Source organism: Eumetopias jubatus, unplaced genomic scaffold, assembly GCF_037043125.1.
Source record: "Eumetopias jubatus isolate StellerSeaLion01/CBP00866 unplaced genomic scaffold, mEumJub1_p1.0 scaffold_1, whole genome shotgun sequence".
NCBI lineage: Eukaryota > Metazoa > Chordata > Mammalia > Carnivora > Otariidae > Eumetopias > Eumetopias jubatus.
In genome coordinates, this window is record NW_028274807.1 from 59,364,781 (window position 1) to 59,390,488 (window position 25,708).

General features: G+C 41.8%; 1 protein-coding gene across 3 annotated transcripts in view; it reads right to left on the reverse strand.

Annotated features, from left to right (window-relative positions):
- The window catches only part of DRD3 (dopamine receptor D3), a 32,907-nt gene extending 22,345 nt beyond the window's left edge, over nucleotides 1-10,562 (reverse strand). For all 3 annotated transcript variants that reach the window (XM_028110693.1, XM_028110692.1, XM_088024571.1), the window contains exons 1-2: nucleotides 10,293-10,562; nucleotides 62-174 (exon numbers count right to left, since the gene is read on the reverse strand). In XM_028110693.1, the coding sequence (XP_027966494.1) occupies nucleotides 62-174; nucleotides 10,293-10,562 (383 nt within the window). The remainder of the gene's footprint in view (nucleotides 1-61; nucleotides 175-10,292) is intronic.
- Between the last annotated feature and the right edge of the window lie 15,146 nt (nucleotides 10,563-25,708).

Genomic DNA, 25,708 nt, shown 5'->3' on the forward strand with positions numbered 1-25,708 from the left:
AGGCTGGTTTCCCACACCGCCTGGCAGCCAACATCTGCTGGCAGGGGAATCCCAGCCCCACCTGTCGATGCTGATGGCGCAGAGGTTCAGGATGCTGGCGGTACACATCATGACATCCAGGGTGACGAAAACATCGCAGCAAACGCGGCTGAAGTTCCAGACTCCACCTGTCACCTGAGCGGCAGAGACAAGGTGGTCAGTGTTTTCCCCTCACGACCCAGTCAACTCTGCTGCCTTCCCGCGGCTCCCCTGCACATGCGGACGTGCCCTCCCTGTGGTTGGCACCGTTGCTGCCAAGGGCAGGCAGACGCTGAGGGCGTGCCAGGCGGCTCAACATGGTCACCCCAGAGAGGACAAATTCATGGAATGTGAGAACATTAGAGCTGGAATTTGTCCAGTGTTTCTCAAAGTGGGGTCGGCAGTGGGGTTTAGAGATGCACATTTCTGAACCCTTCCCTAGGCCTACTGAGTCAGAATCTCTGAATCTGGATCTGATGCATTTTCATTTTTAAATACCCCCTCCAGTCCTCCCCTGCCCCCATGCCAGTACACCAGGGTTTGAGATCTTGTTCAACCGATCTTGTTCAAACTCAGGAGGCAACTAAAGCTCATCGTGGTTAAGTGATGGGCCCATAGATGTCCAGCTGGTAGTGAAAGAGCTTGGGTAAGAGCCAGATGTGTGCCCTGGGCCCAAACTGCCTTTCTGAAGCCCTCTGCACAGTGGAGAGCTCACCATGTACCCAGGGAATAAGCGGAAGACACGTTCTCCATGAAACTTACCTGTAAGATGAAAATCTATCTGGCTGCTGGTTTTAAAGCTGGGGAGCATTCTGGGACAATATCTGTAAGAACCTATGTGAAATCAGTCTGTGGCAGCCTGCCTGCCTTGGACACCCCGGTTTCAGTCCCCAGGAGGTGGGGGGGAAAGGTGGGTGCAGGGCATTGGAAAGGGGCGCAGGTCCTCTCTCCCACTTCCAGCACCAGGGAGGACAGTCCTGATCTCACGCATTTACATGTGGGTTCCAAGCTCTGAAACTTCCTCCCGCTAATGTAATTTAATTTAGATTCTAGCACATTTCTATTTTGTTTTAAATGCTTTTTTATATAACCTAATCAAACCAGAGAGGTGTGTCAGGGTTGTCACTTTCAGAGTGTCCATAGACTCCATCTTTGGGCCCCAAGGCTTTTGGGCATTTGCCCCTTCCTGTCTGTGGGGACCATGGTTCTCAAGGAGAAACCCCGTGAAGCTTGGTGCCCCAGCTGCAGCTGCATGTGCATGATATCCCTGCTGGGCAAGCCCGGTGGCTGTTTAAGGGGAAGGGGAGTGAAAAATAGGTACAGTAGCCTCTAAAGTAGCTTCTCAAGGGAAAATGGGAGAGCGCGTAAAGATGGTGCAGTTGCTCTGGTTTGTTTTCGTCACCCAAGATTCTTGTTACCTGTCCGGGTCCCTTTCCTGTTCATTCTTGATTTATCCCACTAAAGAAAGGTTCGGAGAGCCTCTCTCCCCTAATCACTTCTTTCCCCTTCGATTTATTTCTTTTCAGCATCTGATTTTATCCCTGTATTTGGTCATCTCCAGACTATTTTGAGAAACCCAAAAAAGATATTTTGTCTGAAAGCAACAAGGCAAAGTTCAAACTAGGAAAGAAGTAATTGTTTTTGTTCATTAGGTTGTGGATTTACTTTCTTTCAGCTCAACCATTTGGCTCTATAGAAATAAGGCCTAATATGAATTTATAAGAATTCTGAGAATGAGAAACTCGTAAAAGGGGAGGCATACAGTCATAATAGCACACTGATTTATGGGAGCCAGGGGAAGAAAGATGGTTTTCTCAGCACATAGGATGGTTGTATGCTGTGAAAGCTTCTTGCAGAAGCAATGAATATAAAAACCCGGCAGGTTTTTATATGAAATCTCATTTTAACATATGCCTACTATGCAATATATGTCTTAAATTGGATAAAACCCACTTTTTGTTCTGTAAAATTGTGAATGACTGTGTCTGTGAGCTGGGGTGAAAATGTAGGTGCAAGAGGATGGTTGCAACAACAGCAAACTCCAGTGCTTGCTGGGTGTTTATTTGTTCATTCATTCATTCATTCATTCATAAAGCAAGGGGTTGTGAAGCCCTTAATACTTAGTTCATAGAAGGAGGGTTTGTTATGTGTTTTAAGAGGTTTTAAAAATGTACTTCGGACCCTGGCCTTGAAGAACTGATATGGTAACTGAGGAGCAAGGCATTCTTAAATAAAATAACCAGAGATCATCCTGAGGGCCAAACACTCTTAATACAATCTAACATTTATTGAAAACTTACTTTACATGGGTCACTGGCCCACATAACCCGTTTTCGGGAATTTCTACAGCTTTGAAACTTTAGATTCTGAAAACTGAATTTGTTTTTTTACTGTGTGTGCTCTTAAAGCTTTTTGGGGACAAATTATACACTTATTTTATGGGAAAGTAAATGACTGTTACTTAATTCTGTAGGAGCAGGGACTCTGACTTGTTTGCTGCTGCATCCCAGGCTCCTAGAGCAGGGCCCAGTACACAGATATATTCTGGAAGAGTGAATGGTCTCTGACCTACTCTGTATTCATACTAATAGCTAACATTTATTGAATGCTTACTAAGTCTTGATGTTCTGCAAAGCACTTTGCATACATGGCCTCTTGGCTGCTTCTCATCCTGTGAGGGGTGGCTACTGTTTTCACGGCAGAGAAAGGGCCAGAAACTGGGAGAGGGTCAGCACCCCACCCAGGGTGGCACAGCCAGCAGAAGCAGACAGCCCACAGAAAAGGAGGTCACTACCTGCCCTGCTCCAGGGGAGCATCAGGTCGGGAGGGGCAGGTGCTAGAAAAGGATGGGAGTGGGCAGATTCAAGGGGAAGGGAGAAAACCATGTGCTCAGCAAGGATTTTTGTGTGACAAACGGCATCACCTCCCTTCTAGGAAATGAGGCACCCTCTTTCTGATCGCCTCTATCACAGGGTTCCAAAAACAGTGCAAAAGACAGGGGTGGCTGCTGGCCTTGGGGTCTAGTGAAAGCACACACCCGGCAGGTTTTTTGCTACCCTGCTTCTTAAGCCCCTCACGGCCAAAGCCCTTCAAGCCGCCCCCTGGCTTCTCCTGTGGCCCTCCCCCTCCCCCCAAGTTCTGGCTGTCCTCGTCTCCCGTCTCTAATTCCACCATGAAAATCTCCATTCTCCTTGATCTCAGTGAAAGTGTCAAAAAGAAAACAGTCTGATCAGCGGATTGAAGTAACTCCCACTAAGGTGCGTCACTTAGCCTTTCCTGGAGCTTACTCCTTAAAATAAGTCTCTTAACTGGTGGATGTGTAGTGAAAATACTTATTTTGTTTTTTTTTTTTTTACTCGAGTCCTCCACATGGAGTAAATAAGAGTGAGCAATCAATAGAGCTGCAAAGGGCCATGACCATGCCCAAGTAACTCTCATAGCTGTCTCAGAGCAACCCGATGAGACAAATATTATTTTCAACTTACCGGTAAAGAAATGGAGACTGAGAATGGTTGTGTGCTTTGCCCAAGGACACATAGCTAGTAAAAGAAGCTGGAATTTCAAACCCTTAATATTAACGATTGCTCTATGTTGCCTGTCCAGGTTAGCACCCTGCTGTACCCCTGCTGGGAAGCCTACAGGTTCTTTGCATTCTGCCATTATAGGAGGGAGGGGCGCTGGTGCTGGCCCATCCATCCACCACACAGCCAATATCTTTTGAGGGCCTGGTACTTTGCTTGGGTGAGTATACTGAAATAAATGAAACCTGTTTTTGTCCCCAGGGCCTCAGCATACAGTGTGAGCACATAAGGGAGACTCATATATGAGTGGGTGTGGGTGAACTGAGGGCCCAGGAGAGAGACACCAAGAGAATAACTGTGATACAATGGGAAAAGTGCTGATGGTGAGGTAAGGACAAAGTGTGGGGGGAACATAAAAGGGGAAGGGAGGGGGCGCCTGGGTGGCTCAGTCGTTAAGCATCTGCCTTTGGCTCAGGTCATGATCCCAGGGTCCTGGGATCAAGTCCTGCATCAGGCTTCCCCGCTCAGCCGGAAGCCCGCTTCTCCCTCTGAGTCTCTCCCCTCTCACGCTCTCTCTCAAGCTTTCTCTCTCTCAGATAAATAAATAAAATCTTTATAAAAAAGGGGGGGAAGGGAGTTTTGAAATTAAAGCAAAAAAAAAAGCAAAACCAAAATCTGATGGATTTAAGGTTCTTTAGAGACATGATTCTACCTTTCTCCTAAATTGTAATGAATAACTCACTACAGAATTCTGCAGCAGCCAGGTGGTGTTACTCTCACTTGCTAATGAATATAACTCCCTTTGGCAATGCAGAAGGTGGGAGTAAGCAAGAAAGTGTCTTCAGGTACTGAAGTTGGCTATTGATTTCCAACAGACACAGCCTAAGGCAGCATTTCCCAAATTTACTGATTATAAGGCAGCGTTTCCCAAATCACCTGAGGCTCTTGTTAAACAAAATGATTCTCAGGCCCCACTCAGAATAATAAATCCCTCCAGTGATTACTCTACTGCCTGGGAGGTTTGGGAAATGCTGGTCTGAGGATGTGGGGGTCAAGGTAGCAGGCATGACATTGTCTTCAGAAATGGTCATCCCTAAAAGCAGGGCTCCTTGACCATTCTGTGTTCTACGGATCCCTTTGGTCTCATGGTTCCCTTCTCAGAAGAATATTTTTAAGTGCGTACAATAAAATACAGTGGATCACAAAGAATACCAATTATACTGAAATATAGTTACCAAAGTATTTTAATATATGTGCTTCTTTAATAATGCATTAAATAACAAAGACTGGCAGCAGGTCCAAAAGCCCTGTAATTTCAAAGTACTCGTGAGTGTGGGTGGTATTTCAAGGTGTCCACAACAACTCTGATGGGATTTGAAAATATAAATATCTGTGATTTCTATTGGGGACACTAAGGATTGCTTCTGCTGTGGGTTGATGCCTACATTCATAACTGAAGAAATGCTAAGTTTCAGTTTAGTGAAAATAAAGAAGTAATTTTATTTACATCCAAGTTGATGGACTGTCCTGATGAAGAATTCCTGCTCTAAGGATGGATTTTTAGTTGTTTGGGGAGATGTCTAAGGGGCAAAAATGGAATTACTTCTCTAGCCTCTTCATTCCATTTTTGTTTGCCACGTTTGGAATCTTTTTGGGGTGCAGGGGGATTGTGAGGCAAGATAGGGGATCCAGTTATCTGAATCCCAATTTCCTTATCTGTGAAATGGGGGCCAGTTTACAGATTAGTGGTTCCTAAATGTCAGTTTGTAGCAGGTGGCCAGCTGCTTGCATAAATTACCTAGGGTAGGAGTGGGGCTGGGGCAGTGGAGCTGGTACAATTACTATAGACTTCCAGAGCCATCCCTGGAAGTTCTGGTTTGGTAGATCTGGGGTAGAGCCAGTAGTTTGTATTTTGAACAAGCAGTTCTCTGTAATGAAGATTTAGCTCAGAACTGCTCAAAGTTTAGATGCATAAGAGTCATGGAAGAACCCATTGAAAATGCAGATTCTCCTTTATTTTTACAATCAGTGTCATTACAAGGGTCAAAGGTTCCTCTCTCCCAAAACAGTTTTGTTCTTTCCCATCATTATCTGACCTTGATCACTGTCTGTGGTGAGTTTCCCTGCCTCAATGTTACCCCCCTGCTCTTTTTTTGCTTGGTGTACAGTACTCAGTTCTCACATCATTTTTCCTGTCCACACTGGGACCCAAGTGGTCTGAGTTTACTATTCTAAAGGTTCCTCCGGCTGCTTACGTTGCCTTTCTGCCCTGATATAAGTGCATTAAACATCACAAAAGGTGCTTAACCGAGTGGAACAAAATGGGATGTTTGTGCTTGGAGAGTGAGCTCCACACAGACTGCAGCTTCTAAAGCAGGAAATTAAAAACTTGAGAGGGAATCAGAGAGAGAACTATTTGTTATGGCCCAGAAAAGAGTTTTCGAGAAAATGCTGCAAACTGAATTAAAGAGACAGCCAGGACAGAGCCCGCTGAAATATAACCTACTCTGAGATCACCTGCATGATTTTTATCCTGAACTTCTCTGCGAGGCCTGAGGACAAAGAAAACTGAAGGTCAGTGAGTAGCCCCTGCTAGTCCCTCTGCGCAAGCCCAGGCTCCCATGTGCCTTAATGAAGAGGATGGTGCCGTGAAAGCCACTGTGGTGTGTCCATGCTGGCTGTCCTCTGCCTTCGTTCCGATAGTCCTTGGATTCCACTGGGAAACCATGAAATTCCTGAGCAGGTCTTTGATGTGTGCCATGGAAGGAACATATCATTTCTGCCAAACCAACTCTTCTATCCAGTGATTAGTTCAGAGAAAATCATGTGCCAGAAGCCAGTCCAATCAAAGTATACCTTAGCACTTCTACTGGAAATTCTGGGACACAGATTTTCTCTCCTGGTGTGAATAGTGTGGTGTACATACGTGCCTATAACTTACCCTGTGCTGTGGACAAGGCCAATACAGAGAAGAGAGCTGAGAGAATTGTGGAGAAATGGAGCTGGAGCCCTGTTCAAACTGTGCCTGCAGCCTACCCTACCACAGGACTTTTAAAGTTCCTGGTGTGAAAGAAAAATGCATTCTGTTTATTGCTTAGGTCAGTTGGAACTAAGTTTTCTTTTACTCACTACTGAAAGTGTCTTAACTCAGATTTATAGTTCACACCTTTGAGTTATCAAAGCACTTTCTCAGTTGATGACAGTTGAGCCTAACATCAAGCCTATGAGATAGGAAAAGTATACTTATCACCTCCATTTTATTCACTTGATTCCTGGTCTTCTGACTTCCAGTTCTGAGGCTTTCTCATAGCATAACCCTGTGCAGGAATGATATTCATCCCGGTGAATTCCAGAAGCACAGTGTTCTGTGACATTTTATTTGCCCGTCTCACATCAATTCCTCATACTACATCCTCTTTTTAAATAAAACTCACATTTTCACTTTCTTTTCTATCCTCCCCTGTATCCTTCCCTTATGATCCAATTTTGGCTAATTAAACTTAAGGGAAGTCCCTTAGGAGATGCTTTGAGGCGCTCCAGGGAAAGGGCTTTTTCCCCCCTTTCTCTCTCTTTCTTTCTCCTCTGTCCCCACCCATCCTATTTTTAAATAAGGCCATGGCAGCCATCCTGTGAGCGGCATGAGGAAGTAAGCCAGTTTGCCAAGGATGGAAGAGATTGACACCATGGGGCAGCTGAATCAACACCAACAATCCCCTTCCTCCAGAATTCTGGTTGTGTGAGAAAAGTAACACCTATTTGTTTAAGCCATAGCGAGTAAAGTTTTCCAATATTTACAGCATACATACTGGTGCCTGGCAAAATTAGGCAATTTTCCTTCGAAGGAAGGTATCTGGCCAGTATGAGCCAATATTTCCTTCAAAGAAGATAGATGTATTCAAATCAAAGCATAGGAAGCTGTGAATTTGGCAGCTAATTTGGCCACTGCATGGTGTTCTTCTAATTTCTGTGCTGTCCTCTTGGGGCCCCTCAAGGCTACAGCAGTCTCTATGCTATGGTCAACACTGCATCCTTTCCTCTTTCCAAGGGAGCCCTTAGGTATAATCATGTAATTACTAGACCAGTTACTCAAACTGTACCACCGTTAGGACAAATTCCTGTGAGTAATACTTTGCTCTTCTCTGAGACACATGGACTTATATATCCACAGTCCTTTTAAGGGCTCAAGGTACTCTTCTCTCATTGAGATACCCTGTCTGCTTCTGAGGTCCACAGAAAGCAAGCAGGTATTTAAGATGAAAAAAAGCATATACTGTGGTGGGTTAGGGAGACCCACTCCTTTGGAATAGAACCTTCTAATAACTGGTTGTCTGTTAATTATGGTTGCTTTAAGTCATATTCTTTTATTGATAGAGACCCTTAGTGGACTGTTGGCGAAAGTGGTACAGAAATATTAAATAGCATTGACTAGAGCTTTAAAGTAAGTAAGGAAGACCAAAAAGAGGTCCCAAAGCCCATTTCCCAGTGGAGAGATGTCTCCCAAATCTTCTTTATGTGATTGCAGACTTATTTGACCATGCTCTTGATTACTGAACCCTTGCACCAAATAACCTGTTGGACAGAATGCATATTCATTTTTATGAGGGAGAGCCAAGAGCTTCACCAGAGGTCATAGGAGAGAACTCATAAATCCATCCTGCAGAGAGTCTAGCAAGCCTTTGGTAACATTTCATGCTGGCTCTCTGTGGGCTCAGTTGCTCTTCTATGCTCAGCAGAAGGGGGACATCATCAATTTTGGCAGATGTGGCTAGCAGTGGATGCCGTGGGTGTCTAGCATGGGAAAATCATAATGTCAATATCCTACACCAGTATCTACAGAGATTTTCCAATATGGTCTATCCAGAGTCCTGGAAGCAACCCCAAATGGACAGTTGAAGAGGGACCTTGAGTGGCCTTTGTTATAGTTACCAGAAGACTGGTTTTATTTCAGAGGCAATTAAATTAAAATGTTTATTAGAGTGAAGGTCTCCATCCTGTATTTCTTTCTGGCATTCAGCCTTCTGAAAAACTTAAGAATCCTTGTAATGTATAGGGGTGGACATAAACACTGAGGTGTGGGATGGTGGTGTTATAAATCATTAACTGATCCATAGTGGTTTGTAGCACTTTAAATCTGCCTTATTCTCGAGCAGAAATATCACGTTATCCAACTCCTTTTCAGTATCATTATTATTGAATGTAAAAAAAAATAAACAGTTCATTGAAACAATAGATATAGCTGCAAATGGTATAAGCAGGAATTGCCCATCTAATGCATACATTACAGAAAAGTTTCATTTAATCATTCATATAGCAAATATTTATTTAGCACGTATTATGTGCCAGGTAGTGTGTTTAGACTATAGGAAAAAAAAAAAAAAGAACAAAGACATAGCTTCTGACTTCAAGGTTGTCTCAGTCAGTTTGGGTTGACAGAAAAGTCAAGATAATTACAAGATCTTTTGCCATCAGGCTTATCCTAACAGGGAAAAATTAATGCTTGGTTTTTTTCTCCAACTCTTCCCTTAGCCTTTACATCTATCCCAATCAGACTAGATGTTTTTCTGCTTTTCCTTTCCTTTTCTATTTTCTTGATTTCTTTCCTTTATGTTTCCCCTTTGAGATCATAAGTCTAATTTTAGTTCCCAGTCATTCTTTAATAGGGGTAGCATCCTAGGTGGTCTATGTTTGATGTTTTTGCTCTCCTGTGATATGTCATACTTAATTAACTGTCACCTTCACTATTAATATTAACTGAGATATTAATTTGATGAATTTTAATTTCTCTTAATCATAGCATCATTTTGATCCTTCATTGGATACTTCTTTAAAATGATACATGATACACAGTGCAGGAGGGACATATTAATAGTACATTAAAGTGTTTTTAAAAAACTCTTTAGTAATTGCATGTTTTCCTGGTAAGAATATCTGTTTCTTGAACAGGTGTAGGCACCCTGATTCCTTTGTTAGTAAATGGATGTTTTGTCTTGATCACCTCCTGACTCTGTTTTGCACTTTCAAATGAAAATACTTTCAAATTTAAGAAATGTTTCTCTCCAGAAGAATTCTCCAGGGTCTGCTGCATTATCTGACTGGCAAGGGCTCTGTACTATTAATGGAGGCATCAAAAATATAAATGTGAAGGTTTGGTCTGTTTGGTAGCAGAGTCTGTAAAGAGCTGGTGCCCAGGAGGAAAGAGCTGAGTCCAAGGGTAACTAAACTATCAAAAGAAGTCTGATCTATTTGCAGACTGTTTTTTCTCTCTTTTCCTCTTATTCATTAAAAATTTTTTTTTGTTTTTCTATAATTCCTTCTGCATCCCCCTCCACCCTCGTTGTTGTCCTGCATCCTTCCGGCACTTCCCCATCCCTCTATATACATTGAAAAACTGATGAAGATGCCCACGGATTGCTTCCCTCAACCCCCCACATCTCTGAGACATGATTGGCACAGAGATTAAACCTGATGCATTTTTATGATGAGTAGCATCACTCAAGCCCAGTCACCTGGATGCTGGAGACCCAGGAACACAATCATTCCTGGCTCCTTGGTTCTGATGTAGGCAAGTGATGTCAGATAATGGCTGTTTTCAGGCCTTCAGTTCCCTTAGGAAAGGGAGAATGACAGGAGCCCTCCTTCCTTCCTAGTCCCAGGATCGTGGCAGGGAGCATTTTGAGCCCAGAAGGCCAGGAACTCAGGGAAGACAAAGACAAGTATGGTCACACAGGCAGCCTGCAGCTGGGGCTCACTCACCTCCAAGTACACCACCCAGGGCATCACCAAGGTGGCCACCAGCAGGTCTGCCACAGCCAGGCTCACCACCAGGTAGTTGGTGGTGGTCTGCAAAGCCCGTTCCTTCAGCACTGCCACACACACTAGACCATTGCCGAAGACGATGGCCAGGATGAGCGCACAGTAGGAGAGTGCATAGTAGGTATGTGGGTGGCCCCGGCTGGCCGCTGTGGAGTTCTCTGCCCCACAGGTGGAGTTGATCTGGCTGCTCAGCTGGTTCAGAGGCGCCATAGCCCAGAGGGAGAAGAGTGACCCCAGTGGATTTCCTGGGAGGAGACAGAAAACAATGTTGGTAAAACTGGACTCTTTGGAGCTTGGCTGCTTGGGTACATTTTTATGTATTGTTTCAACAAATATTTATGGAGCACTTCCTATATGCTTGGTACTGTTTTATGCACTGGAAATACAGCAATGAAAAAAAAATTCCTGCCCTCATGTTGGGGCCCACTGGGGGAGGAGAATACAGTAAGAAGTAAGATAAATAAAGGATGTAGTATGGAAGAGAATATAGTAAGAAACTAGATAAATAATGGATGTAGTATGTTTGGTGATATGCATTTTGGAGAATGATAAATCAGAGAAGGAGGTAAGGAGATGGGGAGGATTTTGTGTGTGTGCCTAGGGTATCTGAGGGAAATTTTTAATCAGGGTAATCAGGAAGCCTTGTGGAGAAGGTGACAACTGAGTCAAGACCTGGAGGACATGAGGAAGCCAACCATGCAGATATCTGCAGGAAGAGTGGTCCAAGCAAAAGGGATAGCAGGTACAAAGGCAGGACAAGCTGGTGTGTGGAAGGCAGAAGGGAGACCAGAGTGGCTGGAGCCAAGTGGGATGGAGAGGTTGTGTAGGACCATTGAAAGAGCTATGCTTGGATTCTGAGTGGAGAGCTGTTGATGGAGAGCTGTTGCAGGATGAGAATCCCAGCTCTGCCATTTCCTAGTGCTGGGCCTTGGGCATGTTACTGCACCTTTCTGAGCTTCATTTTCCTCCTCTGTAGAGTGGAGGAAACAGTGGAATCCATTCCATAAGTTTTTTTGTGAGGATTAAGTGAGCTGTTAAATATGTAAGATATTGAAAGCTATGATACCTAGAAAGCTATTTTCTCTTACCTGTTTCTCTGAGCTTCCCATCCCCCTTTCCTTGTTTTCTCTCTACCCTCTCTGTGGCCCCCATTTGCCTTTTGCCCTGCCTCCCTCTGTCTCTGCCTTTAGTTTCCCATATCTCTCTTGTATTTTGAGTGGGGCGTGGTAGGTGTGGGATGCTGGCTTGTGGGAGAAAAACTCAAGAGTAATGGAGTATAGAGGCAGTGCAGTTGTTTTTATACTTAGGGAAAAATCCATGTGTGGAATTTTACTTGAAACCTCCTAATTTTAAAAGATTGGTTACTAATTAAAAAGATGTTTAAGCCCTATGAAGTCCCTTCTCCCCCCACCCCCAAAATCCCATGTCCATGGGCCAATGACCCATGATCATAAATTTTCAACTTCTGATGTGATCCAAAGCCCTCACTTTTCAAACAGGGAAATTGAGACCCAGAGAGATGAGTAACATATCTTAAGTCATAAAGCTGATTAGAGCCAGAACTGGCATGCAGCCCTTCTGATTCTTCCAAAATTCTCCTTTGGCATCTGAAAGCCATAACAACGGACCTGTCAGCATCCCACTGGGATGAAAAAACCCTCAAACTGTGGGGACTTTGGACTTAGGGTAGGAAAGGTATCAGAACCCATCAGCTTCCCCTGTGACACCAGCCTCTTGGGGCCAGCCCTAAACAAGGGACTCTGGGCTCACAGCCAGATTTGTGTGTGTCTGGGGCTGGGGTGGGGGTGGGGAGGGAAGGCAACAAAAATCACCATGTCCCTGTAGAAAAATATGGAAATGCCTGTGCATTAAAGCCTTGTGTGCTGGAAGACGGACTCCTGCCATGGGATCTGTGCTTTAGAGGGTCCCACTCTGGACCCCCTCTGTCATGTCCTCCCCACGGGATGAGGTCATTGCTCTCCCACAGCACCGAGGAGCAGGTCCACCAAGAGTTCACGCTTTATTCTAAACCACACTCTGGGCACCAAGATCACAGAATTCTCTGTCCAAACTGCATGGAGCCTGTTTCCAAAACACAGGCCCTATTCTGGATCTGTCAACCTGAGGGTAGACTGTGTCATGTATGTTTGGGGCCCCTGAGCTCAAGAGGTAGCTCGTTGGGGGAGCTCAGATGAGTAGCCTGGGTACAGCCTGAAGTAGGGAGAGAAGAGGATGGAGTGCCTGGGGAAGGATTTGGGGTGGAAGGGACCTTCTCCTGCCCTCTCACATTTTGTTTTGAACTCTTAAGGACCTAGGAATCCTAAATTCAAACCTGGCCTTCCAGATGGTCACAGAGGTATATTTTTTAAGGCAGGAGTATTAAACATTTTATTCACTGGTTTGTTGGTTATAACTAAAATACTTAGACAAGGAGTATATGGGCCTCCATGGGAACACTTGCTCCAGGCCCTGGCAGAGGTAGAGGCTGCCTTGGTGGCCAGGCTTTGCTCTCAATCCTGGGATCTGCAGCTCCCCCGTCGATGAGGGAATTGGCCTAATCATGTATGTCATTTTGTGCCTCATTTTTGAAATGTTTCATCCTGGAATGTGTGTAAGTGTTAAAATGAACAAATGATTGTAAGGGGCCGACTTGGAATGAATTCAGAGAATTGTTTTAAAGAAAATTGTTCTTTATCTTGGCACACTGTACTCAATAAATTTTAAAACATAATAATAGTTTTTGATAATAATTATAATTATTTGGAAAGGGCAGCTGCTACCCTGGAGATAGAAACACTGCTGCCAAGAGCTTTTTGAAAAATACAATGCCTTCTGATTTTTCGCGGATATTTCTACCTTTGAGGCCAGCTCAAACCCAGAACACCTTTCCTTCTGCAACTGGACCAATTGGGAAAACAGTGGCCAGAAATCAGTCTTTCGTGGGGTCTGCAGTTGGCTAATGATGTCTTAGCTGGATCTTGCCTGATGGGTAAGATGGAAGCACAAAACCTTAGGGATGTTTGTTACCATCTTGGACTTTTTACTCTGTTGAGGTTTGACAGCTACTTAAAGATCATACAGCTTAGTGTCAATGGCTAATTAAACAAAAGGAAACCCTCAACTCTGAAAATTGATTGTGAGCCTGATGTTGGAATCATATTTGTTTGGATTTCTGATGTATTATTATTTTTGCATTGCTTTGTCGCTGGTCTTAGGTTTGGTGTAGTACTAGGTGGGTGTAAGCCTTGGTTGTCCAGGCAGTTCCTGATGATTGCTGTGGTGGATGGAAGCAGAAAGTGAGTGAAAGGCTGGATTACTCCCCGCTTCTCAGCTAATTGTTTCAACTCTCTCCCTCCTTAGAGCTTTCTTTCGTCTTTTTTTTTTTTTTTTTTTAAACCAGCATTGCTTGGGCGCCTGGGTGGCTCAGTTGGTTAAGCGACTGCCTTCGGCTCAGGTCATGATCCTGGAGTCCCAGGATCGAGTCCCGCATCGGGCTCCCTGCTCGGCGGGGAGTCTGCTTCTCCCTCTGACCCTCTTCCCTCTCGTGCTCTCTCTCATTCTCTCTCTCTCAAATAAATAAATAAAATCTTAAAAAAAAAAACAAAAACAAAAACAAACCAGCATTGCTTATATAACACAGAGCTGGGTTGGGCTTTTTCCTTTCTTTTTCCCTCTGATAAATATATTACCAGATAGCAAACTGGTTTCAGGTAGGAAGAAGCAGGAAGCCTGAAGAATTTGTTTACTTAATAATCAACTCTTTAAGTGATTCGTACTGATAGCCTGGTCTCCTCGTCAGCAAAATGTGGATATCATACCCACTCCGTGGAGTTATTGTGAAGATCAAGTAATACTGTATATGTAAAGTCTTGGCACTACTGACAATTGGGGCTGGATCATTTTTTTTGGAGGGGTCGTTGTCTTGCGCCTTATAGGATGTTTAGCAGTATCCCTGACTTGCACATACTAGTACCAGGAGCACTCCCCGTCGCCCAGGCTGTGACAGCCAAAACGGTCTCCAGACATTGTCAGATGTCTCTTGGGGGACAAAATTGTTCTTCCAATTGAGAATCATGGCTTTAACATAATGCTGGCACAAGCACTTGAAGTACTGTGGCTTTTATTGTTAAAGGGGAAGTGGGAATAAGTGCAGGGGTCAAGTAAGCTACAATTGCAGAGTGGCTAAGGGACTTGGAAATTAGGAGATTACTGGCGACCTCAGCAAAGAGTGTTAGCAGTTAAGGATGGACGAGGGGTGAGAAAGTGGAGAAGGCAAGGACTAGAAGATTATGGCTGGCCTTACTCTTTTAAGATTCATTATATATAGCACTATTCACAAATTTTAATGAGCCTTTGAACTTCTTACAGAGTATTGATTTATCTTGGTCTTTATAGTTTATTCAAGCATCTCTGAAAGTGAGTGCATAATTTATTTTGTGAAAAGCAGAGGTACAGAGAGTAGTCAGGTCCCCATCAGCTATGGCATACATCTGGCTTCACTGATACTCAGTCCCTCAGTGCTGAGCTACATTCTGCCTGGAATGTTTGTGGGGTGCCTCTTTGGCACTCAGTTCCATACCAGGCATGTTAGGAAGATACTCATCAAGGATTACCAGGTTTTAATTGTTTGTTCCCTTTCCTTAAGAATATTGAATTAGGCAAAAGCCAAACATAAAAAAAATCAATCTCCTTCTGAAAACAGTGGTCACCATCTCTCCTGTTTACTACCATGTGCAGGGTACTAGTATTTTACACATATTATCTCATTTTAATATTTATAGCAGCCCTGAAGTTCGATATTGATATCCCTTTTTTATAGATTAAAAAACTGAGTCAAAGAGAGGTTCAGTAACTTTCTCAAGATTATATAATGTGTAGGGGGCTGTATTGAGCCTAGCTTTGATTTTGGGTCTCCTTAAATATCAAACTCACAACTTATTTAATGTGTCTATGCTGGGGGTGGACATTGATGTATGGAGTCATTTCCGATAAGAGAAGGTTTTTCCTAAACCCAGAACAGAACACCTTAAAAGCAGGGTTCTGTGACCAGATCTTCACTTGCATCAGATCCCTGTCTTCTGCCATCAGTTACATCCTGACCTCTAGTCTACAAAGCTTTTCTGGTTCTGGGCTTCAGTGTAGACTTTCTATATTGTCTGAAAAAGTTAATAATTATAGCTAAAATTTATAATCATTATCGTATTTAAACCTCACAACAACCTGATAAAGGAAGTAGGTGCTATTATTACCCCCATTTTGCAGATGAAGAAAGTAAGTAATAGAAAGGTTAATTATCTTGCTGGGGTCATACAACAATAAATGGTGGAGCTGATTCAACCCAAGATCTACCTGTTTCTAGACTTTACATTCTTAACTACTCCACTATTGAGGTGAGGGAGACAAACTTGAAATGGAGACTCATTTTAAAACCTTGCCTTTTCAGAGCACCTGACCAAGCTCCGTGAAGTCAACGCAGGTGCACACTGCACATAGAAACAGTGGGAGGTACATTGTCATTATTATTAGAGGTAGTCTTTAGCATTTCTATGGCACTTTATTCTTGAAAATTGCTGTCTAGTTTACTTTCCTAATGAAGATCCACAAGGGCATTAAAATACATAGCACATTTATATATTTGGGCATATTTACATTGTTGGCAAATGTATAGAGAAAAACCATAGCTGGCCAATGAGATCCAATAGCTAAGGTTATATACATTTTTTCCCCTCAAATTAAACCTGCCCTGTAAAACAGAGAATTCCCACTTTCCATAACAACTTTGAATCACCAAACATTTTATCATTTTAAGGAGAGATAAAATGGGAACTCAATGGATCAGTCAATCAATAAGCAAATATTAATCAATGGCAAACTTCAGTGCATTAGATATTGAATTTAATAATGAGTAAGGTCCATTTGGTATTTGCTTTAATTCATATTCCATAATAAGCAGCCTTCTGTATAGATGCTTTAATATCAGGCATTCATTTGGATACTGTCAGTATTTTCCTTGCTTGACATGCCTGCTCACTGCTAACCATGCAGACCTTTGAAAATGTTCAACTAAAAATAAACAAGTGTCTGAGCAAGGATCTTTTTCATATTTGCTTCTCTTTGGCTACAAGAGATCCAATGGTGTGTCAAGCAGCGATTCTTCACTCATACCCAAGGACAGACATCTTACTGACCTTTTAGCATCAGTAAGCAAAGGGCTTCCCCTATAAAGTGCAAACAGACATGCAGAATGAGTTTAGAATCCAAGTTCCACTTTGCTATTGCTGCTTTATTATTTGTGTGTACATTTTGATAGTATTCGATTAAACTAAATGCATGAGCTGGAACAAATGCCTAATTGCAATGACTTCCATTGACCCAATAAGCTACAATAAGTAATGAAAGTCCAACAATTAAAAAACAACAATATCCTCAAAATCATATGCTATCATTAAAGAAAACATAAACAATCATCATCTCAAGTACTACATATCTCTGTTGGGAATAATTGGATTCTGACTTGGAAACAGCCTGTCTTTAAATAGACCATTGAAAACAGTGCCTCTCCAAACCCTCAGCCCTGGATTACCAGGATGCTAAATTGGGGAGTTTAAAATAACAGACCCTTTACAATTAAGTAAGACCCTTAAGGGGAATACAATCAACTTCCATACAAATCCCAGGGATAGTAACAGCTTTTTATTTTCCATCTTTTAATTCTGCCTTCTAGATATAGCTTCTAGAGCCCATGAAGATCTAATTTTGGGGGAAAAAGAGAAAGAGAACAGGTTTCTATTGTCAAAAAATGAGGAAAAAATGAAAACAGTTTCCTTTGGGCTTCAGGTTTTTAAATAAGAGAAGGTACAGAGTTTTAATGCATATTCTTAGAGAACCACAGAACCCCAAGCTGGTTAAATAACCTTCCAGGAAAATGCTGTGTATTAAATTAGAAACAAAAAGAAAAATTACTTACCCTGAAAATTTCTTCTGATTTCTGGAGACTGTGGAGTTTAGCACCTCAGCTCCTGCAGTCACTTACTGACAGCAGACATGGCCAAGCAAAGCAAACTTTGCCTTTCCAAGGATACAGAAACTGTGGAGATGAACAAAAAGAAAATCACCCATTTTTGCCTCTAAGGTGAAATCACTTGTGGGCTGCTCTTACAGCTTTCCTATTAGACCTTACTGCATGCTTCATAGCTGCTTTCAAATTCATGCGTTTTCTCTAGAGGATTTGGGAGGGACCCTAAACTGATCAGTGCTTGGGTCAGCCCTTCAGAGGCTCTGTCCTTGGTGCTGAAAGCGAGGTGTAGCAGGCAGAAGCAGGATCCGTTTTCTATCTCGCTCTCCTCTTTTCCCTCTGAGCCTCTATCTGCTGCGTGCTATGCTTTTTTAGTACATGTGTGTTTTCCCCTCAGTGCTCTTTTTATCCCAGTCATTCCACTGTCTTTCCTTCTATGCTTTAATTTCTCTTGAATAACTCTAACCTTCCTCAGCTTAATTGCCAGGGCAGCTTTTGGTGGGTTGTAAAGATGATTGGTACAGAAGAAGCAACAGATCAACAAATTGATACCACAAGTGGTTAATATAAATCAGTACAATTTAAAACACAATTGACAGAATAATTGAACTTGGAGGTGTAAGCCTGTCTGGGAAAAGAAGGTTAAAGGAAATATATTACAGTGGAAGCAAAACTGAGGCATGGAATATAACTGGTGATAAAAAGATGAGATAAGCTTAATACTGTGAGAAATGTTAAATATCTGTTTAACATCACTCCTTGCATTTAGAGAACTCTACAAAAACATTTGCTGATTCATTCTCACTGCTCTTCTGAGGTATATGTGAGTAAGTTTTCTTAACTCAACTTTAGAACTAGCTAAAGTGGGATGCAATTAAGGACAATGTCAGTAAATCTCTGAAGCAGCACTAGAACTTAATCTTACTATGGTCACCTATTCATATAGCATCTTACCATGGAATCTTAACTATTCCCTGTTCTCTTGCTCTTCTTCCTTCAGACAGGGTGGCAATTCTTTCACTCCTTTCTCTGCCAACCGTGGATGTGCTTGGCAGCTGCAGTGCAGACTGTCGTGGGGAAGCTAGTCCTAGTTTGACTATGATGGAGACCTCTGCTGGCTGAGAAAAAGGAGCAGCCGCAGCAAGGTTTATATACGGCTTTTACTAACAACCACATTAATTGAGCATATACTATTAATCAGTCATTCTGATGCATGCTCTCTTTTAATCCTTTCAACAACCCTAAAAGGTAGGTACTATTTTTATATCCCTAATTTACAGATAGGAAAACTGAGGCTTAGAGAGGTTAAAATAATTTCTGAAGGTCACAGAGCTGACACATAGTGGAGCCTGGATTTGGATCCAGACATCTTAATTCTGGAGCAAGTTCTCTTAACCACCGTGCTATAATTCTTCAAAAGGTGAAAATTTTAGGTTTCCCAGGAGACTGACAATATGTCATAGAGAATAATAATTATAATGACAAAATGATGATATCAATGATACAATATTTGTATGGTGACTTATAATTTATAAAGCATTTTCTCATTCATGTTCTTGTCTGCCCCATCTTACAGAAATCCTCATGATGCCCATCTTTACAGAGACTGTTATGGATTGAATTGTATCCCTCCACTCCCCCATTCCCACCCCAAATTCACATATTAAAATCCTTAACTTCAGAACATGACTATATTTAGAGATAAAATCTTAAAAGAGGTGACTAAGTTAAAATAGTGTCCTTACTCCAATCTGACTGGTGTCCTTTTAAGAAGCCAAAGAGATACCAGGGAGTGACATGCATAGAAAAGGCCACATGAGGACACAGCAAGAAGGCAGCCATCTGTAAGCCGAGGAAAGAGACCTCAGGAGAAACCAAACCTGCTGACATGTTGAATTTGGACTTCTAGCCTCCAGAACTGTGAAAAAATTAATTTATGTTGGTCAAGCCACCCAATCTGAGGCATTTTGCTATGTCATCCCTAAGAAACTAATACAGAGTAGAGTAGAGAGAGTAGACACCATATCGAAGGTTGCTTATGATTTATAGGGCATACGTACATTGTTATGTGGCATAGTGATATTGAATGTGCCCTAAAACTGGAACTCCCAGCTTGAATGTGAACCCTGAGTTTCTTCTTCTGTGGGTTAGGGGATCAAGAGAACCTGTACTGCCCAGGGTTGGCATGTCTGATATGTAAAATCAGAGAGGGTGCGAGTAGATTGAAGCAGTGGTGTATTAAAAGTTCAAGGTCTCCGGCACCTGGGTGGCTCAGCTAGTTAGACATCTAACTTCTGCTCAGGTCATGATCTTGGGGTCCTGGGATCAAATCCCACATCGGGCTCCCTGCTCAATGGGGAATCTGCTTGTCCCTCTGTCTCTTTCCCTCTGCCCCTCCTCCCACTCGTGCTCACTCTTATTCTCTCTTTCTCAAATAAATACATAAAATCATTTTTTAAAAAAAGTTTAAGGTCTTAACTGCTCATTTTTAGTACCATTGTTCCACCTTCGAGTATCCTTTGTTTATTTTCTTTAACATTTGAAAATATTGTGTCTAATGATAATGCTGCTCTGATAATGCCTGAATGTAACAGGGAAGGCCACATTTCTAAACTTTCTATGTTGGGATCCCATGGTGTATCCTCACAGGGCAGCTATAAATGTTGCTGGCAAAAATTTCCTCCACATTTTTGTAGTGCCTTTTTTAGGCAAAGTTCAAAGGAAGATAAAGGGGGACAAACATTCTTATTCCAATTCTATATAGGAGCAACAGATAGAGGAGTTAACTGCCATGCCCAAAGTCACAGCTCTAGGCAGTCACCTCAGGCTGGATCAGGTGGCTCACTGGTAGACTCCCTGACTGCCTTGGTGAATAGAAGGGAATTCATATAGGAAATGAAAGGGGGTGGTGAGTGAGGCAGTCCTTTCTCTCAGGACAAACATGTAGGTGAAGATCAGCAATTGCTCCTTTTAATCTGACACTTTTCATTCATACAACATTGAACAAGTTTAATTATGTTAAGTAAATGGAACTCTTATTCATGATTGGCATTGAAGATTTTGAGATCTGCCTTCTGGGAAGAACTCCAGGACGCCTACAGAACAGACATACTTGGGCAAAAATCAAGAAAAATGCAGATCATTTTCCTCAACTTCCTTCCAGGAACCCATCTCAATAGCATGACTGGAACTTTCTCACATACCAGCCAACAGTGCTTCATGAGGGAAGTCTTTATCTCTTGAATCTGCAATGGGAGGTTTGGAGCAAGAGTTAAGAGGCGGTGGGTTTCTGATACATAGGTGTGCTCAGTGGTTTTGTTTCAAAGGGAATTGTTGTGAAATCTGTGGTAGAAATATTCCCTTCTCATTTTTGCAGTATTGTTCCAGGGCAGCAATTGTTTGGTTTCATCATTGGAATCTTACTTTCAGCACCAAAGATCGAGGGCAACATGCCGTTTTTGCACCACTTTAAACTTGCACAGAGCTCACACCCAGCAAGACAGTGTGGAGACCAAATGTGGAGGTGTGGGGAGCCAATTTAGAAGGCCTTGCATGAACAGAAGAACATTTTGTTTCCTTGTCTCACCACAAGTAGCATTTCTCACAGTGAACTGGAAGATTCGATTATGATGATCTTCAACTGCATGAGTACCGATCTAGCCCGTTGCTGTGTTTTTCACTGGAATCAGACCTCATGTTGTAGGGTGCAAATGTAAGTTGGCAAATGCAGTAAGTGGTCCAGACAGTATGGTTGCTTCTTCCTGATCCCAGGCCCTATTCCTCTCCAATGACACTGTGGTCTTGCCTTAGATGAGAACTATCTGAGAAAGCCTTAGGTCTTATGTTTGAATTCACTCTGCTGCTGTCATAAATTTTTCAAAAGAGAAAAATAGATCAATTCATTTATTATTGGCCAGTACTAGGCTCCAATCTTGATTCCTTCCTACCAGAGAATGGCAGTAAGTAACATATTAGGCTTCCCAACCAATCAGGTTAGTATCCACTCCACTCTTTTACAGGTAGCAGAGTGAGGGTAGGGAAGAAAGTGATAGTTGTTTTTATATTCAGATCTACTGTTCTATGTGTTGTATCCTATGTCCTTTTTTATATATATACATCCTTCTTCATTTTCTAACTATTTTCTTCCTGTTTTATCCTACCCTTTATCAGATAATCTCTTATTCTTCTAGCTTTTCCTCAATATCTTCCCATGTGCTCTATATTTCTTTTCTTCTTCCCCAAAATACATTTAAATGGGAATGGGGTTGGGCTAGAATTAGAAAATTTGTATCATGATTAACTTATTATTTGTTCAAAAAGGATTTTGGGTTGGTGAGTATGGCAGATTATATTTCCCAAGGATGACCACAATAGTATCTCCCATCCCTCATGCTCTTCTGGAATTTTGTCACTTCACCATCAAGAGGTGGAGTCTCAAGTCTCTCTTCTTGAACGTGGCAGGTTTTTGTAACTGCTTCAACTAATAAAGAATGGCAAAAGGGACATTATGTTATTTCTAAGGCCAGGCCATGAAAATGCCATGTACTTCCATTTTGTTTTCCTGAGACACTTGCTTTTAGAACTCAGTCATCATGCTATGAGAAAACACAAGCAGCGCAGGGAGGGGCCTACATGGAGAGGAACCAAGATGGTTGTCCCACAGACCTGGCTGAGCTTCCAGATGAAAACCAGCACCAACCTTCCACCCATAAGAGTGAGTCATTTTGAAAGTGCCTCCTCCAATCTCCAACTAAACTGTCCCAGTTGAGGGCATGTGGAACAGAGACAAGTTGTCATGGCAAAGCTCTGCCCAAATTTCAGATTCATGAGCAAAATAAATGGCTGATACTGTTTTAATAATTTTATTGTGGGGAAGCCTGGGTGGCTCAGTTGGTTAAGCGACTGCCTTTGGCTCAGGTCATGATCCTGGAGTCCTGGGATCGAGTCCCGCATCGGGCTCCCTGCTCAGCAGGGAGTCTGCTTCTCCCTCTGACCCTCCCCCCTCTCATGTGCTCTCTCTCTCTCTCTCATTTTCTCTCTTTCAAATAAATAAATAAATAAATAAATAAATCTTTAAAAAATTAATTTTATTGTGTAGCAATAGATAATAGATACACTGAGACTCAATCTTTCCAGAACTTGTTGTATTTAGTGTTCAGAAAAGCATGTCTCAAATTCTATCAAATCCCATCACATTTTGAAACAATTACCACTTTGTTATTTAGTGTGTTTTGTTTGAGTCTCAGATGCTGTTTCTCTTAAAAGTTTTATAAAATCTTGTTATTCAAAGTATGGACCACGGACCAGGACCAGCAGCATCAGCTTCACTTTGTAAGCTGCTAGAAATGGAGAATCTTGGGTCCCACACCAGACTTAATGAATCCAGAATCAGCATCTTAATAAGATGCCTAGGATATTCATTAAAGTTTGAGAAACACTGGTATAAAGAACAAGCTTGTAAAACAGGTTGCAGGTATAGACACTAGACAATTTATTGTTTGCTTTTATTGCCACCCCAACTGTATGTGTGGAGGGTTGGGAGATGAAGGAGATGGAGGACAAATGTTACGACAGAAGTAGAAATGGCTGGGAAGTGAGGACCTGGGAGCCCAAAAGGAGCCTTGAGACTCTAGATTGTGTGAGGTATGTTTCAATTGTTTTACTCTTGGGGGTTTGGGACATTATGGAGAATAAGATGGAGAGATAGTAGAGGTACTTTACTTTTTTCATAATTGACAACATTCTATTATAGAATAGACTGTGCTTGTCTTGAAAATAATATATATGTTTATTTTGTAAAAATAGTTTTAAAGCCCTTTAGGAATTCCCAGGAGGAAATGTTCTCTGAGATCGGAAATAGACTATTATTATTGTTGCCATAAGTTGGGTTTGAGTGTTCACACACCATGCCTCTCTTGGGTAAGTGACTTTATAATGGTTTGATCCCTGCCCGAGAGTACAAAGGAGCCCCTTTATCTTCATATCTGATTTTTCAAGATACTCAGCATGTATGAAGTATATCTATAGTCCATTCTCTACAGGTTACATTTTCTAATCCTCAAAAGTTTAGTTCTTACCAGCAGACATGACTTGTAGAATTTTGTCTGTTAATGACAATAATTTCACATTCAGTGGTAGTTTTTGTTCCCTCCACAGCCCCTTAGCAAACTTGTTATTGATGTCCAGATACTGCACTGCTCTGATTGAAATATGGTCACTTCCAGAGAAAAATGATGGACAATTAAAAATTGATGGTTTGAAAAAGGTCAAATGCAACCATCAAAACAAGGGTATTTGTTGTTGTTAGAGCTCTTGAGGGAGTTAAAAACTCAAATTTATTGGGATGGTATCCTTATTCCTGGAAATGGCTATTTCCTCTTCTTTCCTGTCTTATTTTCTCTTAAGAGAAGATTTTTCTCTCTCAAACTGGTTTCAACTCTTTTTGTGTTTAGTATGCCATATAAAAGGGCTGATGGTCATCAGGCTCTGATTATATTAGGGTACTTAGTAGAACTATAACTGGTAGCTTAGGGAAGTGGATTGTGCTTATATCCATGCTGACCACACTTCTGAAATGAGACACTAGACAATATCAATGTAGTCATGCTGCCTATGCCTTAGGAATAGAAAAGGAGAGGAAAATATGTGAGTATATCCCCCTGCTCATAAAGGTATCCAACTGTGCTTTCCAATATACAAAGGGAAGAATCAAGTTTATTATTTTGGCTGGAGCTTTGTCAATTAACAGAAAATCCCCCTTCTCAGCTCAACTAAATGATAAGAAGTTGATTATCTTACAGAAGTTCAGAGGTAGGTGACTTCACACTAATTCATCAGGAATCATTTCTTTCCTTCTGTTCTGCTAATCTTAGCATATAGATGTCCTCAGACTGGCTTGCTGCATGGTCACAAGATGGCTGCATCAGCTCTAGGTCTTCATATTCTTGCACAACAGGTAGAGAAAGAGACCTGCTTATAAGATTGAAGAAGCCTTGAGACGCCTGGGTGGCTCAGTCAGCTAAGTGTCCGACATTTGATTTCAGCTCAGGTCATGATCTCAGGGTTGTGAGATCGAGCCAGTGTCTGGCTCTGTGCTGGGTTAGAGCCTGCTTAAGATTCTCCCTCTCCCTCTGCCCCTCCCCACACTGCGCTCACTCTCTCTCTCAAATCTCTCAATAAATAAATAAATAAAAATAAAAAAAAAAGATTGAAGAAGCCCTGTCCCAAAGCCCCTCAGCAAATTCTCTTTATGTTTCATCTGTCAGATTTACATCACATGCCCATGTTTGAACCAATTACTAGCAAAGAGATGAGAACACAGCTATTGACATTTATCAGGACATTCCTGAGTCACAGGGGAAAAGACTGGGTGCCTGAACAAAATATGAAGTTTTGTTAGCAAACAAAAGGGTAGGATGTGGTGAATGGCTACCCTTGAAATTAAAATGGACCCCCAGCACTGTTGTTAAGGAGAATCACCTATAGTAGCATTAAAATGATTTTAAAAAGAACAACAATCATGCCACTCTTAATTAATTTTATTATGCAAATTTCATTCTAGTCTTTGTCCACATGTTGTATACTTTTACGTAGTTGAAATCTTAATTTTATAGTCTATGTTTACCATGCAAATTATTGTGAATAATATTTGTACACATTTTACATTATTGTTATCACCTTTAATGACTAAATTCTCTTTTATTGAGTTGATTTTAATCCAGCCTCTATCATTTGAACCTTTTATTATGATTAATACAACTTCCAGAAAACTTTGTAAGGGATATTTGTATTAAATGAACATGAAGCATGAGGTTTGTATCAGCACATTAGGAAGAGCAAGGACAAGTAGCTGAGAGATCATCAGACTTGGAGTCTGAGATAAGAGTTTTGTCTTAACCCTGCTACAAGCTGGCTGTGTTCCTTTTCACTGACTTACTAATTTTGGGGGCCTCGGTTTCCTTTCTTGGAAAAAATGAGTTTGGAATAAATAACATCTAAGATCACTTCCAGCTCCTGTTATCCATAATTTTATGAATTCTAAGATCCTCTGAAAAGCCTGAGTGCTTGGGCCTCAGGCTAGAATACTGACTTATTAGAGGCATCAAGATTGAACACTGGTGGCCACATTATACCTGTAGAAAACTTGGGTTTAGCCAGCTCATTTTTATGTAAAGTAAATGCAAGTACTTTTTAGATAGAACATGCACTATCCATTTAGACTGCAGTGTTCTCTGCTGTTGTTTTACATAAGGATGCTTCATAGTCTCATAGTCCTTGTCTTGCCCCTGAAGGCCTTTGAGTTTGCAACCCCTGGAAGAAGGTGAGACTGGTGATTCAATGA